Below are 16769 nucleotides of genomic sequence, written 5' to 3' on the forward strand. Positions count from 1 at the left end.
TTAGCAATCCTTTAGCGAAATGTTTTATTGGGAGAAAGACAGGTAGAGGCAGGAGTTACAGCAAGCCAGTCCGGGTAGTCAGGCTCTTCCTGTACATAAGAGGGGCTCATTCGAAAGCCTCGTCTCCGGTGTTCAAAACTCCACATCCAAATTGCAGCTTGCAGCCCGGTAACCAGAGTGAAATCCTGCCATGTAACCCCACCTCCGCCCCCCCCTCCGCTCAGGGGCACAGGCTCTAGTGCTGCTTTCTCCGGAATGAGCAACCTGCAGGCAGAGAGCACCAGGTCACAGCGGGGTTAGGCTCAGCAGGGAGTGTGCAACTCCACTTTGGACAAACGGAGAACAAAACCTTATTTCCTGCACCACATACCTCAGGCTAACTATTAAGTAAAATTGCAGATCAATTTTCAGATAAAACCAAGGATAAATCTTTCATTCAGTTTTAATGACAATAAAGTAGGGACCTATTAAATGTGACAATGCAAGACACGTCCATTCAGCTTTCACTTAAGACAACATATCCAACGTTTCTCATCCTCCAGGGATGAAATGGATGCTCCACACATTGTCACTATGGCTACTTTGGAAGATGCATTCATGCATTTTGATTAAATTTCCATGACCAAAAAAAACATCAGTAAGTCACAATACAGTTTAGAGGTGCACAATTAAACATTCCTGACATGGGGGAGGGACCACAACACAGTAGAAGCTCATCCTTTAAGATTATGTAATACAGACATGAAATAAACAGGTTAGACTGGGGAATGGATAGTAGTAATATTCAGATGCAAAACACGCCAAGATCTGACATGGCTGCAAAATGCTTTAAACCTTCTAAAATATTAATTCTACCAAATTTCTCATTATGACACAGGCATCCAAGCAGCCCATCTTGACCACACACGCCTCTGGGGGGGGACTGACCTTCTGTAAGACGGGCTTTCCCACCAGTGGGCTGGCACAGCACCGTTGAGCAGCCCACACAGAGCACCACTGTCTGCGCATGGCTGAACACTGTGGTGATCTTGTAGCATCCTAAGCACAAACACCGAACAGAGGGGAAGCTCACATTGGTGTGTCACGTGATGGGCCAAACACCTCAGGTTAAACCGATACCTGGACCGTCAAAGCTCAGTCACAGCACATCTGTAGTGGGGACCAACCTGGGCATTTAACATCCATGAAGTAGGAGTTGGGGCTCTGCACGAGGCGCTTCTTCTTGTGCCTCCTCTTCTCTTCTTCAGGGGATGGGTGCAACAGGTCCTTTGCAAGCTGGGGGGGGGGGTACAACACTTACTAAAAGGCACAAATTTGTGTGGTAAATCGCCGAAGTCCTGCTCTCCGCAGCACAAACAGCTTTTTCTAAAAACCTTCACGCTGCAACCAATCCCTCCCTGCTTTATAAATATTTTCAAACATAAATATCGAAAAAAACTAATTCAGTCAGAAATATCAAAAGCTGTATCACAACTCGGCCAATTAAGTGCCACGAAATTACAACAAATGATAAACCGTTCTGATTATCCGAACCATTACTTATTTACTAAATAGCAATAAAATAATCACTAAATAAACATTACGATCTGACTTTCCGTATGTTTCCTGGTATATTATTTAGGACAGTAATAACAGATGTAACGCTGATCCCGGAGGCCAATTTCCTAATGCGTCAGAACAGGTTGACTTTAAAATGTAATTACACTTAAACGGGTTAACGTTCACGAATCGCATCGTATAACGAATAATCAAGCAGCATTAATGAACATCCGTATAAATAACGCTCAAATACAACATACAGAGTAGATTAACAAAGTAGTGTTAAAACGCTGCATGCTTCGTGTACGCCGCCATCTTATTTTCTAAGTGGCGCTCACAACATGTTCTACATTTCAAATTTCTTTTGTTTTATCAGTAGCTCTTCATCGATAGTTTCCTCAAAGCAACACAAATACATTCAATAGCTCGCTACGATGCGTTAATCCATTCGTCGGCACATGTTTCAGGGATAATCCCGTGGTTTATATGTGACGAGCATACTTACTGGCATGTTGGCGAGTTAGTGGCCGCTGCCGAAAAGAAGGAAGAACCGGAAGCGGGCTCCTAATATAAACGGGGCTCGTGCGCAGGGGCAGGAAGTTGCTGAACCGCCATTTTTGAAAGTGTACGTATAAAGCAACAGCGACAAGGGAGGTCTTTGTGGCTATATTGATGAGGTCGCCATTGTCTAACTTGTAGTTTCGGAATGGAAATATTTCATTTCAGTGCTTCATTAATTAAGGGCTATGAATGACTATGAAAATATGTCTCATTATAGCTGACACTTTTATTTTCTATACAAAAACTCCTCAGATGTAAAATAAATACATCAGCCATGTATTTATTGTTAGGATCCACTGGCTATATAGGTAGCCACAGAATAATCTAATCCATCATGCGACCATTTAATCCCACAGTACACTGAACTGACAAGCCATTGTGTCAACCATAAATATTCAAATAAGTGAACCGTTAGGTGGGTTTTTAAATCGAGACGAAACCTAATAACATTAGTCTTTGAGATTCTACAATATTCTACTAAATCGCTATATAAAATAAGGTTTAACTAGAGACGACATTACGGAGAATTCCAACATACGATATGTCGCCCTCTCTCGGTGTACAAGGTAAGTGTCCCATTCCCACCGTCCTACTCCCTTTTCCGAAAGCGAAATATTTGTGAACCTCTCCCTTTCCACGTAAACTTTCGGGAACTCGGAACACAGTAAATACCGACTTTGTCTGAAGCCGAAGTTATACATGACTGCCCGCTGAAAAAGAGGTGCCCGTCGTTTTTCAACCACACTGGATTACAGTTATGTGAAAAATAAGCAAAACTTCGAAATGAGCAGAAACAATCGAGGCAGCCTTTAACTTTTTCTTTTTGCTCGGAAGGACAGAACCGCTGGAGAGGACGGGGATTCTTTTCCTTGACATTGTTGATGGAAAAATAAAATTCAAGCATAAGAAAAGGGACTAAAACAAAGTCAGTTTGTGTTCGGAAAGATCAATATTCCGTTGAGAACCTTCGTGTTGGAGATAGTTGTATTTATTAGTTTTGGATTTATTTTTATATTGAAGGCGGCTTTTTTGTATTGAAATACAAATACATAACTATGGCGAAGAAGTATGACTTTTTATTTAAACTGCTGTTAATCGGAGATAGCGGTGTTGGAAAAACTTGTTTGATCATCCGATTCGCGGACGATAACTTCAACTCCACTTACATATCCACTATTGGTAAATATCTCTTCGAATGCGGTGTTTTTTTTACTGATGCTGTCAGTCGAATGCAACTTTGCTCCCTCAACCGCTGCTGCCTGTTCTGGCGCACACCTATGATTACCCCTGCTGTCTGAAGTTCCCGGAGTGCTGCCTTCATGTCAGTACCTGTCTGTATTTAACTTTCTACCCGACCATTCACTTCTTGCTTCTCCAGAAAGTGCCTATCTCTCCATCTGAAATTCTTTGTTTGCGTCCATCTTGCCAAGTTCTTCACATCTTCTTCTCGTATGTCCTTCACCTCCAGTTTCTTGCTACACCCCCACCCTTGGGACCCTATCTCTTTTGCAATCTCTCATTCTGTGCTCAGACATAATGGCTCTCTTCCCTAGCATGGCTTTTTTGTGTGCTCATCCATATCGTTGTGAGCGCCCTTCCCTGCTTGGTGTCTGGCTTTATTATTACAAAATGCAACAGCTTTGCCAAAGACTGCAGGGCATTCTCAGCATTTCGAGGTGTTTAATTGACCCGAACTACATTTGATGTATTGCCAATGTCGCGATTCAAATGAAGCCTCACTTTCCCCCCCCCCCCCCCCCCCCCCACTATCCTGTCTACAGGCATTGACTTTAAGGTTAAAACAATAGATGTAGAAGGAAAGAAAGTAAAACTTCAAATCTGGTAAGAATTTCCTGTGTGTAAGAGATGTGGGCATAATATTGTGATCTCAGTGCAGTATGTGCAGTGTGGTGTGTGACATAAATTGTGCTGGGGAGTGTATGGCAGGCATTTGGAGATGTCTCATGAATATTGATATTATGATAATATTGTGATTAAAAACTGTTATACACTAAATGTAGCTATTATGGAAAGAAAAACAGGATTAATAAAATCTGCCTGCTTGTATGTTAAGTGCTGTTGCAGCGTTGACAGTTTCAACAAATTGACTGCATAGTGTATGTGGTGACAGTATGAAGATGATTGATCAGACGTTTGTGTAAATGATTGCTTGTTCCGGCACAGTTTTGTGGGATAGGCCGGGTTCGTTGTCAGCGTGGTTTGTGTGTTAACAGGGACACGGCAGGACAGGAGAGGTTCAAGACTATTACTACAGCATATTACAGAGGAGCAATGGTGAGTCTGCACGCACTCTGTACACAGAAAACAGGGCTTGTGCCATTAAGTAATTTCCGAGTCATAGCACTCAGTGAACTCATTGCATAATGTCTGTGACTCTGCCTGAAGGGCATTATCCTGGTGTATGACATCACTGATGAGAAGTCCTTTGAGAACATTCAGAACTGGATGAAGAGCATCAAAGAGGTGCGAGAGGGCTGTCAGGAGAATGGGGCTGATTAGCTGTTTGCAGTGTTAATCTTCCTGATTTAAGAAACTGATTTGAATTGATGTATTTAAGAATGTTATGTCATTAACAGCTTATCAGGCTTTAGAAACAACACATTAATGTAACCTAAAGGTTAAGTCATGTAATTTAATGAGTTTCATAATTTAATTGGTTGCAGAATGAGTAGTTTCTAGTATAACCAACATAGTTTCAATATCATACAAGATTATGCACTCATTTCTGTTTAAAGATTTTAACTTGTGCGGTTTTCCACATCGCCTTTCATTAAATAAGCCAATTATTTAATCGATCGCATTTCTGAGCCATGTTCTACCATGTTTACTAAATGAAACTAGATGATAAGTAGATGATTGCAGAGTTTGTGTAGGCTTGGATGAGAGTCATGGATCAGTCCCATCTATTCATGACCGTATTTTACAGAATGCATCATCAGGAGTCAATCAGATGTTGCTTGGCAACAAGTGTGACATCGAAGCCAAAAGGAAGGTGTCCAAGGAAGCAGGAGAGAAGGTGAGGCAAGACCTGTGATCTCGTGGGCTTCCTGGTGCTGGAAGTCTAAGCTTTGGTATTGATGGACCTGGGATTTTTCATTTTGAGAATTCTATTCTTTTTTTGGCCAAAGTGTGTGACTCTGTGGGTTAGGACTCTATGCCAGGTATCAGAAGGTCACTGGTTCAAATCCATTGGCTGTCTGATGTCACCACTGGGCCCTTGACAAGGCCCTTAACCCCAATTGCTCCAGGGATTGGCTGACCCTGCTATCATATCCTTAGTTGCATGTCACTTTGTACAAAAGTGTCCAGTAAATAACCATAAACATAAAGGCCGAATGTGACCAAGTCAGAGCTGCCATCCTTGTTTGTGTAGATTCATCTGTTTGACTGTTTATTTACTTTAGCCTGTATCTGACTGAAGGACTATCCTGAAGAAAAGAGTATTTAAAAGTTGTTAAAATTGACAAAATTTGTCACTGAAACATATGTTGATTTATTTCTAAACAATAACTGGTATTGAAAAAACTTAAAAATAGTTCTGACCTTCAGTATGTTTATTTTATTCAGAGGGGTTCCATCACATTAAGCAGATTAAATAAGAAAATCTGATGTTCTGTATGGAAATTTCTGGCCCAAAAGCAAAGGCTGATTTATCCAAACATGAACCTTTCTGTGGTTCTTTTTATAGGTCTGTCAACTCATCTGTCTCTTCGGAGTAGTTAAATTCATGCTGGAATTATAATTAACACAGAACTGCAATTTAGCTTTCATGGTTGTAGCTTATCCTGTCATCATAGTGAGTGAGACGTTTGCCTCATGAGCGATTGCCGTGCGTGTCAGTCGTCTGAGGATAGCATCCTTGACAGTACGGCACAATGTTTTCATGATGGCGGTAATCTTTCTGATGTCATTCCCCTGACAGCTGGCGAAGGATCATGGAATTCGATTCTTCGAGACGAGTGCAAAGTCCAGCATTAATGTAGAGGAGGTGAGTGAATAAAGGGAGTGGAATTTGCACAAGCTATTCATCAGCGACATTACATGTTAATGTTGTGCCTGTAATGGGAGAATGTGCCCATTCCTGTGTTTATAGACATGAGCCTCAGACTGAACCTTCCATGTATGTTTGCTAAATCCTTGAGTTGCTCAGTGCCCCGCTCCTCTTTTTTCCGATTTCCAGTCTTTTATCGGTTTGGCTCGAGACATCCTGCTGAAGACAAGCAAGAAATCGGTGAGATCTCGCTCTATGCCTCTTAACAAATGTAACTACACACAGTCCCTCACTCTTCCATCACACACAGCGATGATCTTGTTGTGATTCGCCCATCTTGGGCGTCCTGGAACACCGTTCCCCAGGAGCATACTGGTGTCCGAGCCCCTCAGAAGCGCTTCATGTGTGTAGATCTTTGTATCGGGCTAAGCCGCTCGTGCCAGGCCTCAGATTGTGCTCCCTCTGCCTCGTAGGGTCCCGCGGGTCGAGAAGTCAGACTGACCTCCACTGAGAAGAAAAAGGCGGCATCGAAATGTCTTCTGCTGTGAGCTGGCTGAGGGATGAGGGGCCTGAGGAGCAGTATTATGGGGGCGGGGGGAGGTGGGGTGTAAAATACGATAGGGTAACACAGTGGAGCTGGATACATGGGAGTGGGATAGACCAAGATAATATACGGTGATTGGGGACTGGGGTCGTACCGTACGGTACTGTATCGCAATACCTGCATGGTCAGTCAAGTCACACATGTAAACACACTGACTCACACACTTACAGACACACACGGGCTGCACCCTGACCTCGAGAAGAGGCACCATCATAGGCCAGAGCTGAACACACTGGTGGGGATGTTCCTTCAGAGAGTCCTTCAGAATGATTTAAATTCATCCAAGGCAGTTTAGATGAAATATATTGAACTTTTGGTTTTGAGAATGTTCTAAGATGTAAAAACAGATGGGTAGAGCATGTGAGAGTGGGACAGAGTTACGTGAGAGATGGAGAGGGATAAAAAGAAACAGAACTGGAGCGAGAGGAGCGGTTTATAGGTGGGTGACGGGCAGATGCGCGGCTGGGGAACTCCGCTGCCAGTTCAGTGCTGCTCCATTTCTGCTTCACACAGCTTTTCACACTTCAGCCCGTCTGCTTGGCTCTCATCACTGTCAGTTTCGTCTTTCACTCTGTAAACCTCTTTCGCATATTAAATATCACCTGTAACCCTATATAGTTCACAGATGTTTCTGCCATATTATGTATGAGCTGCTTTAAATATATGAGAGTGTAAAAATTGAAATGCAATATAAAACAAAATCAAGAAAAGCAGGTGTATCTGGAGCTGCCGAAGTCTTTGTTTGTTGTGTGTCAGTCATTCTCACACGGGGCTTGAGGCAAGGGCCACCCTGCATATGATAGAAAGTTCAACTACCTATATAGTTTTGGATTGTGGGGAACGAAGCACGGAGACTCACACACTGACACACTGTTTTGGGAGTAGAGTCGCAGCCGCAAGCCCAGAGGCGTGTGACTTTGCCACCACGTCCAAGTCACTGTGCTGCCTATGCATTAATGGGATATTTTTGTATGTCTACATTTTGTTGATTACTTGACACTTGCTCAGCAAAGTAATACTGTTGCACCTGTGTGTACAGATGGTGCGTTAGGGCAGTTATTCAGGGAATGTACCTTCCTGTTGGGGACTGCAGTGACTCCTCCCTAAACCATGAGCGAAACTTGTGACCTTTACAGCATGAAGTCCCTTTGGGTGTCTCTTCCTGTTTTTTGGGTTTTCTTTTCAACCATAACGTGAAAGTTTTCATGTTTCAGGGCTTTTCTTCTGGCAGATGTTTTATTTTTGCAGATAAACTTTTCCTCTGTTTTTGTTCACGGTCCAGCTGAATGTATGCTTTTGGGGACAGGGCAAGTAGTATCATTTTATTCAGTGTTTGGAAGCTGTTGCTTCAGGTGTCATTTCCATCGCTACAAAAATAGGCACATTGGATAAAAGATGGATTCTCAGCTCCTCTAAGATATTTTTTTGTAGTTGGTACCTTGCTTGCTTGGCTGTGGGGTGTGGTGTGGTCATTGCCCTCTGCAGGAGTTCTGACCCCAAGCTGCAGTTGTGACATTGGCCACCAGGGGTTTCAGTGGCGCTATTGATCCAGGAGTCTCTGAGGGCTGTTTCTTGCATACTGCTAAGATCTATATTATATATTGCACATTAGCTGTGTTTGCATTTGAGGGCAGTTACAGTGACACAGGGCTGGAGTGGGATTAAAATCTGGCCCTGTACTTTGGATTTTACCTGGTGAGGGTTGGGAGGGGGTGTGCCAGACAATCAGTGCCAATGTAACATGAGAGAACTTCAGGCAGACTCACGGAAGCTAGTGTCACTCATTTTCAAGGGGTTGCATTTTCAACCATCTGAAAAGATAAGAGAATCAAGATTTTCCATCTAACAAAAATGTTATTCTAAAAACCCCAAAATATATACAAGGGTCCCATTTGTTGTTGCTTTGGCTTTTAAACTAAACTTTAAATACCTGTTGCTTAAACTATAACTATAAAGCTTTGCTGATGGTTATTTCCATATTTCAACTGTGTTTAAAGGCTGTGGCTCCGTAGGTGGTGCTGTTTGGATCCCGCCCTCTCTCTGTCTGCGGACTTTGCGCGTTCCCTCCATATGGGGGGGGGGGGTTTCTCCAGGTGTTCTGCTACCGTCTTGTAATCCAAAAATATGCGATTAGGTGAACTGGCATCTCTGAATTGCCCATAGTGTTTGATGATGTGCGTATGTGCTCTGCGATGAATTTGCATTCCACCCAGGGTGTTCCCTGGCCAAGAAAGACTCACAGTGTGTTGAAATATGGATTGACTTTTTTTTTTTTTTTTTTTAAAGACATTAACTACAAATACATCCAGCAGTGTGGCTAATCTGCTACACTGTCAGGTACAAAAAACATGAATGTACCCCCAGTGGTGCACAATTGTGTTTCAAAGTCCATTTCTGTACCTTAAAAGGTAGATTCACTTACACTATGGTACAATTCGCAGACTTTGAGATTACAGCGCCAATGACAAGTATGTAATTTTACCCCCATAAGTACAAGCTGGTACTTTTGTTTCTGACAGTGTGTACCAGCAGTGTCTCCGAAGAGCAGGTTGGTGGTAAGCTACCATTTAAATCAATTTATTGGTACAGCCTGGCCACTTACACCACACAAGGACAGTAGTACACACAGGTGGCTGTAGAGGCTATGGGTGTGACTCCCCTGAAGGCTCTGAGGAGCCGTGCTGCACAATCTCCACCCCTCTGTTCTCAAAGATCTCTGCCCTCAGGTCCCTCTGTCTAGGGACTTGGAAATCCTGCTTTGGTCGCTCACTCTAATATTCCGTGTGCTGACGTCATCATTTTTTCAGCGGTGGCTACGGGGTGGGTGCAAATATGCGGTTTTCACGGCTAGCTCTGCATTCAACTTATGAGATATCCGCCGTTTTGAATAATTTATTTATCCTTGATTTTCTTATTTTTTACCGGATCAAAATCGGTTCAGTATTCGCGGAGCAACAACAATTTGAAAACAAGGTAACTTCCATCCATCCATCCATTTTCCAAACCGCTTATCCTATTGGGTCGCGGGGGGTCCGGAGCCTATCCCGGAATCAATGGGCACGAGGCAGGGAACAACCCAGGATGGGGGGCCAGCCCATCGCAGGGCACACTCACACACCAGTCACTCACACATGCACACCTACGGGCAATTCAGCAACTCCAATTAGCCTCAGCATGTTCTTGGACTGTGGGGGGAAACCGGAGTACCCGGAGGAAACCCCACGACGACACGGGGAGAACATGCAAACTCCGCACACATGTGACCCAGGCGGAGACTCGAACCCGGGTCCCAGAGGTGTGAGGCGACAGTGTTAACCACTGCACCACCATGCCGCCCCCAACAAGGTAACTTTCACGCACTAAATAAAAATCGAAAGAACCGTGGGGCATCGATTATTTGTGAACAGGCATATTTATTGCACCCTAAATGTGAAAATTGCCAACTATGATGACGATTGATGCATGCCCACACTATACAATCGTGTGCCCACTTCTGGATGATTGAAGATTGAAGGGATTTTATGTGCTGTACGGAGGATGGATCAATGTCACGTGACCACCGATCTGGCTCCTGATTGGTTGGACATCATGCCAGTTAATATAGATACCCCCAAGTAAATTTTCATTTCAACATTCAACAACAAAAATCACTAAGATTGGTTAGATATTGGCAAAGTTCTGGTTGTTTAAGTGCACCATACCCTATTTACAATTTCTTACATTTATTGAATGAGGCGCAGGCTGCCCTCCGCCTATGCAGAGCGAAGTTGTTCTAAGTAGTCACAGTTTTTTCTGCAGCTCTAATTGTAATTACATTAGAACAAAAATCCCATTTCAGGCATGTTAAATCTTCAATATCTCTGGTTCTATTAAAGATATATTGACAAATGAGGTATCATTTTTTATGGTTTTTTAATCTCTTAGGTGTGAAGTTAATCAAGACAATTTGGTGAAAAATTTCCAAGTCCCTACTCTGTCCTCATAGATCTCTGTCCTCGGGCCCCTCTGTCCTCAAAGATCTCTGCCCTCGGGGCCCCTCTGTCCTCAGCAGTCTCTGCCCTCGGGCCCCCTCTGTCCTCAGGGGTCTCTCTCCTTGGGCCCCTCTGTCCTCATAGATCTCTGCCCTCGGGCCCCTCTGTCCTCAGAGGTCTTTGCCCTCGGGCCCCTCTGTCTTCAGAGGTCTTTGCCCTCGGGCCCCTCTATCCTCAGAGGTCTTTGCCCTCGGGCCCCTCTGTCCTCAGAGGTCTTTGCCCTCGGGCCCCTCTGTCCTCAGCGGTCTCTGCCCTCAGGCCCCTCTGTCCTCAGCGGTCTCTGCCCTCAGGCCCCTCTGTCCTCAGCGGTCTCTGCCCTCGGGCCCCTCTGTCCTCAGCGGTCTCTGCCCTCGGGCCCCTCTGTCCTCAGCGGTCTCTGCCCTCGGGCCCCCTCTGTCCTCAGGGGTCTCTCTCCTTGGGCCCCTCTGTCCTCATAGATCTATGCCCTCGGGCCCCTCTGTCCTCAGAGGTCTTTGCCCTCGGGCCCCTCTGTCTTCAGAGGTCTTTGCCCTCGGGCCCCTCTGTCCTCAGAGGTCTTTGCCCTCGGGCCCCTCTATCCTCAGAGGTCTTTGCCCTCGGGCCCCTCTGTCCTCAGAGCTCTTTGCCCTCGGGCCCCTCTGTCCTCTTAGGTCTCTGCCCTCAGGCCCCTCTGTCCTCTTAGGTCTCTGCCCTCAGGCCCCTCTGTCCTCTTAGGTCTCTGCCCTCGGGCCCCTCTGTCCTCAGCGGTCTCTGCCCTCGGGCCCCTCTGTCCTCAGCGGTCTCTGCCCTCGGGCCCCTCTGTCCTCAGCGGTCTCTGCCCTCGGGCCCCTCTGTCCTCAGCGGTCTCTGCCCTCGGGCCCCTCTGTCCTCAGGCTCTGTGACCTGACCCCTTTCCCCTTGCAGTGAGGCTGTGGGGGTGCCTTGTTCTCGCTCACTTGTGATGTATTAGGAAAGGTCTGTTTTTTTTTTATCTAAACAGAACTGTACCTCTGCCACATGGGACACATTTTACATTCACTGGTCTATCATTTAATTGATGCAAACTTACACATTAAAAACGTTAAAATGGGACCAGCCAAAAAAACCAGAAGATATCAACTGAAACTGTCAAAAATTTTTCAAGAGGGACTCAATTCTATTATTCTCCTCTTAGGAAGTTTCTATATCAAGTGTATTTACCCAAATAGTCCTACTTTATTAATGGGAACATTAATGTACTGACTGTCTTGGGAGTTTGTGATCATGTATGTGGCTACTACTGTAATTTAACCTCCATTATCGGTGCTGAAACAAACATCTGGCAAACAACCCTTTCTGACCTGTTAGACTGGCTCTTTCTGTTTACAGGATACCGCTTGTCAGCTTTCAATATGACTTGATTGCAGCACTATAGAAGAAACCGGTACGGTTAACGATCTGGGCTTGTCCAAACCTGGCTGGGTGAGGTTGACATTTGCGCACATGCTTTGGTCTGAGAATCTTGTTGTCATCACAGAGTCAGGTGTAACTCTCAAGCTGAATGTCTTGAATCAAGAACCACACTCTGTCTAAGGTGGAGAAATGGAGCAGGATATCTGTGTGTTGGGAACCACTAATGGGTGAACCATTCTCTCCGTCTGGTCCTTAATGGTATGAGTCAGCAGTCTGATTCAATAAACATCCGCCTTGACCTACAGCTGTTTATCTGGAAGGTGCCGTGATACTTGATGTATGCAGAGCAAATTTTCAAAACTCACTCAGTCCATGACATACGTTTTAGAGAAAAATTCTGCAGACTTTCTCAAGTTTTGTAAATTTTAAGAAAAGCTCTTGGTTGGATTCCATGAGGATTCAGTTTTGGTTCCCGATACTGTGACTAATGATGAGGAAGCCTTACGTTAGGTCACTGGCGGTCTCATCTCAAAAAAACTACAAAAAAAATCGACGAGTGAGTTTTGGAAATTTGCTCTTCATATGTGGAGATCATGCTCAGAACAACCAGCCGGATAAATAAGCCATCTATACAGAGTGAAAAAACTGATTTACCAAGTCCCAGGATTCTTGAATGATTGAAAAACTGAAAGTGTGTTCATGATCCCAAAAGGCATTACCAAATGCTCACAGCGCCTCCTTCTGGCAATAAATGTCATTTTCCATTTGTAGCCTTGAACACTTCTTTTAGATCTACAGGGATGTTCGGGAGTGGGCATCTGACTTAATAGTCCATTCGGGGACACAGGACTCCATCTCTCCTCTCTGCCAAAAAAAAAAAAAAGATGCAGCAGGTGATGTAGACTTTCAAGTGAATCCCTCTACCTTGACTTCATGTTCCTGTGCCTCCAGGATCCAGTTGGGCTTTTGCCATATGACAAGTCGGGAGGCATTACAGTGAATGCACAATGTACATTCGTTGAATGAAATGGCTGAAGCCTGGGAAGTTGCTGTACACATCCCACTAGCTGACAACTACCTCCCATGGGTCCTGGCTGGGTTGAGGTTCTGTCTGTGTAGACCTCCTCCCAACGTAGACCTTCTCTGGAGGCACTGTGCTGAAGGTGCTCCTCCCTGGAGGACTAATTAGAGTAATACAGCAGTCCTCTCTGAATCGGGAAGTAATGGTCCAGGAGTCAGCCAGACGTCCTTTTCTTCCCTTTGACCTTTTCCTCAACAGTGTGTGAGGTGATTGTTCTGCGGTCACTCATTTGCAAAGAACCCCTGTTGTAAAAAATCTGAATAGGGCTTACTGGCACTGGCGAGGGGGGGGGTGTCATCCTGCCAATTAACCTCTTTATTGCCTATTTGAACCATTATTGCCAGCTGCCGTGGGGTAAGGGGTAGTCATCATTTTGTGGGTGATTCCCCTTAGCAGCACTGCAGGCATGTCTCTCAGGAGGCCTTGCAGCCATGTCAGTTTCACCCCTGTAGTGGGGGCACTGGTAGGTTGGGGAAGACCCAGACTGCGATTTACACAACGGCAGAGGTCATCTTCACATTCCATGTATGCAGGCGAGGGGTAGGGAGCCCTCCATGGGACAAGAAGCAGGGGGTTAGGCTGGTGTTAGGTAGCACAATTTGAGCACGATCTTAGGTCTTCAGGGCATCATAATCTTCAGATACCAGCCAGGGTAGTCAGTGGCAAACAGTCCGTGCCCCCCCCCCAATAGGTAGGGAGCCAGGATTCGGGCCCAGTTCAGCTTTAACGCGGTGAGGTATCCCTCAATGTCATCCTCAGTAGGGATCTTTGTCACCTCCTACTCATGTTCTCCACCAGTTTGGTGACCAAGGAGACAGGGGACATGGCAGAGTAGGCAACTCTCCCTACAGAGGCAAGATTTATTTGTGAAATATGGGGAAATATACAGAGGTTGTGGCAATGATGGGAGGTGTCAGTAATTCAGGGGGAAGTGCTTCTGAAAAATACAGGCATAGATCCAATAGCATGGGGGGGGGGGGGGGTCAGCCCTTTTGGCTTTTGAGGGCGTAGACAGGATTGGGCAGATAATTGGTATTATTGATAAATGTATTCTTTCTCTTTTCCAAGTATGTCATATACAGCACTCTCCACAATTATTGGTACCCCCTGTAAAGATTTGTAAAAAAGGGTTAAAAAAATAGTAGCTTCATCTGACACTGAAAAAATGATAAAAAAAATCCCACCTTTCTTTGAAATAAATTTATTCAAGAAAAAACAAATCCTTCGTCAAGTAATTATTTTCAATAAAAACACATGTGCCACAATTATTGGCACCTGTGCATTTAATACTCTGTACAACATCCCTTTGCCAGTATTAGAGCACTGAGTCTTCTCCTATAACATTTTATAAGGTTGGAGAATACCAAGCAGGGCATCTGAGTCCATTCCTCTTTACAGAATCTCTCCAGATCATCCAGGGTCCTCGGCCCTCTCTTGTGCTCTCTTCTCTTCAGCTCCGCCCACAGGTTTTCAGTGGGGTTCATGTCAGGGGACTGAGATGGCCATGGCAGAAGCTTGATTCTGTGATCACCTAACCATTTTTTTATTTGGACATGTGCTTAGGATAATTGTCCTGCTGGAAGATACAGTGGTGGCCCAGTTTTAGTTTCCTGGCGCAGGCAGCAAAATTTTGATTTCAAATATCCTGGCATTTCATGAAGCCCATAATGCCATGTAGCATAACAAGGTTTCCGGGGTTTTTGGGGGAAAAACAGCCTCACACCATCACAGAACCTCCGCCATATTTTAGTAGGGATAAGGTTCTTTTTACTACAGCCATCCTCCTTTTTACACCAAACCCACCTTGAATGTTTATTTTAAAAAGCTTTTTTGTTTCATTAGACCATTCAATTTTGGTTCCAATCAAAGTTATAATAGTCTTTCGCAAACTCCAGGTGTTTACGTTTGTGATTAACTGACAAAAATGCTTTTTTTCTGGCATAACATCCAAATAATACGTTAGAATGAATGTGGTGTCTGATGGTTTTTTCAGAGACGTGGTAACCCCAAGATTTTACTTTAATTCACCACCAGTGATCCTTGGGGATTTTTTGCCTCTTAGAATCTTCCTTACTGTATGTGGAGGAAAAATAAACTTGGGTCAGGCAGGTTTGTAACAGTTCCAGTTGTCCGCATTTTTTTTATTTCCCTAACAGCAGAAATGGGCATTTTCAGGTGAGTAGCTATTTTTCATACCCATTCCCTGACTTATGAAGGTCAACACACTTCTCCCTCATTAGTTTCGTATGTTCTCTGTTCTTTGCCATGTTGAAGGATGACTAAGGGAATTTGGGATCTATGTCACCAATGTTTGTATCCCAGTTAATCAGGAAGTCATGGATGGCAGCTTGAAGGTTCCTTTTCGCTCCAATCAACTCAAAGATGTACAATTTACAGGGGAAACATGCTTCCCAGGGGTGCCAATAATTGTGGCACATGAATTTTTGTTAAAAATAATTATTTCTTGATGAAGAATTTGTTTTTCTCTGAATAAATTAATTTCAAAGAAAGGTTGGATTTTACTGCTTTTTCAGTGTGGGATGAAGCTACTTCACTGAAAGGTAGATGTTTTCTAACCCTTTTTACAAATTTTTACAAGGGGTGCCAATAATTGTGGAGGGAGCTGTAATTCAAAAATGTGTAAAGAGTTTTCAGTCTTAGTTACAACTAATTCCGTTTTCACCGGGTTGAATTGCGTTATCAGATTTAAAAAAAATAATAAAAACATGAAACATTTTTGCGGTAAGCACCTGCACACCAGAAACACAGCTAAACCTTAACAAAGTAAACATTCTCATATAAATCCTCATATAATCCTGGTTCTGCTGGCAAAAGGCTACACTGTGAGACAGGCTGCTTCCAGGCTCAAAGTTTCTAAGAGAGAAGTACACAAGAACAAGGTGAAGCAGGAGACACTGGCAATGACAGAGGGCAGAAGGCAGAAGCAACCTTCTAATGTGAGAGATGACCGTCAACTTATCCGGCAGTGCCTCATACATCAGAGGATGACCTTAAGTGACCTTCAAAAGGAATGGGAAACATGATGTGGTGTGAAGGGCACTGCTGGGACGGTGCTTATCAGGCTCCTAGAAGTAGGACTGAAGACCTACAAACAATGAAGAAGCCATTTATCAATAAGAAACAGGGAAAAGCCAGGCTGGAGTTTGCAAAAAGAAATGTACATTTGTGTTATGTACATATGCACAAAGAGAGCATACTAACACATAGCATCCCATCTGACTTGTTTTTTTGTAATTATGATGGTTATTGTTATTACCAAAACTTGGGCATTGTTTATCTTTGTTAACCATTAATGGCCACTGCCAGAGTGCTGCTTATTTTGGCAACATTTCCCACTCCTGTTTCAACTGGGAGAAATAAAAAGTGAGTTTTTGCATTTGTGTCATAACTTGTAAAAAACGCAGTAAAAGGGGCTGCTTTAGATTGTACCACATTCAGCCGGGTATCGCTGCCCAGCGACACAGAAAACATGGTGAACCAAATATTGGAAACTGTAAGCAGTACGCAACTGTTTCAAGGGCAGTTAAATGACATTACCTATGCATTACTTGCAAAATAAGCTATATAAAT

At 44.1% G+C, this 16769-nt stretch overlaps 2 protein-coding genes and 1 long non-coding RNA gene across 4 annotated transcripts; 2 read left to right on the top strand and 1 right to left on the bottom strand.

Annotated features, from left to right (window-relative positions):
* On the bottom strand, positions 1-2171 carry rps27.2 (ribosomal protein S27, isoform 2). Its single transcript, XM_049025530.1, has 4 exons — positions 2045-2171; positions 1167-1275; positions 928-1038; positions 1-264 (listed from the first exon to the last, which is right to left on the bottom strand). The coding sequence occupies exons 1-4, from the start codon at positions 2048-2050 to the stop codon at positions 236-238; spliced, it is 255 nt and encodes an 84-aa protein (XP_048881487.1). The 5' UTR covers positions 2051-2171; the 3' UTR covers positions 1-235.
* A 130-nt stretch (positions 2172-2301) lies between these two features.
* On the top strand, positions 2302-7429 carry rab13 (RAB13, member RAS oncogene family). 2 transcript variants are annotated; one of them, XM_049025529.1, is made up of 8 exons: positions 2302-2666; positions 3882-3942; positions 4335-4395; positions 4507-4584; positions 5048-5137; positions 6044-6109; positions 6302-6352; positions 6586-7429. In XM_049025529.1, exons 1-8 carry the CDS (start codon positions 2642-2644, stop codon positions 6658-6660), a joined length of 507 nt encoding a protein of 168 aa, XP_048881486.1. In that variant the 5' UTR covers positions 2302-2641; the 3' UTR covers positions 6661-7429. The 2 variants fall into 2 exon arrangements, with proteins under 2 accessions (XP_048881486.1, XP_048881485.1); XM_049025528.1 differs by lacking the exon at positions 2302-2666 and adding an exon at positions 2678-3279.
* A 3777-nt stretch (positions 7430-11206) lies between these two features.
* Positions 11207-14398, top strand: LOC125748870 (uncharacterized). Its single transcript, XR_007399701.1, has 2 exons — positions 11207-11280; positions 11441-14398. It is a non-coding gene; the product is annotated as an uncharacterized LOC125748870 (long non-coding RNA).
* The last annotated feature ends 2371 nt before the right edge of the window (positions 14399-16769 follow it).

The sequence above is a fragment of the Brienomyrus brachyistius genome, chromosome 9, assembly GCF_023856365.1.
Source record: "Brienomyrus brachyistius isolate T26 chromosome 9, BBRACH_0.4, whole genome shotgun sequence".
Lineage (NCBI taxonomy): Eukaryota > Metazoa > Chordata > Actinopteri > Osteoglossiformes > Mormyridae > Brienomyrus > Brienomyrus brachyistius.

Coding starts and splice junctions, on each gene's coding strand:
- rps27.2 (XM_049025530.1), bottom strand. Junction 1,039..1,166: donor CATGGATGTTAAATGCCCAG/GTTGGTCCCCAC, acceptor GTTTGTGCTTAG/GATGCTACAAGATCACCACA. Junction 265..927: donor GAAAGCCCGTCTTACAGAAG/GTCAGTCCCCCC, acceptor CTCTGCCTGCAG/GTTGCTCATTCCGGAGAAAG.
- rab13 (XM_049025528.1), top strand. CDS start 3,156: ATGGCGAAGAAGTATGACTTTTTATTTAAACTGCTGTTAATCGGAGAT. Junction 4,585..5,047: donor GGATGAAGAGCATCAAAGAG/GTGCGAGAGGGC, acceptor CGTATTTTACAG/AATGCATCATCAGGAGTCAA. Junction 6,353..6,585: donor TGAAGACAAGCAAGAAATCG/GTGAGATCTCGC, acceptor TCTGCCTCGTAG/GGTCCCGCGGGTCGAGAAGT.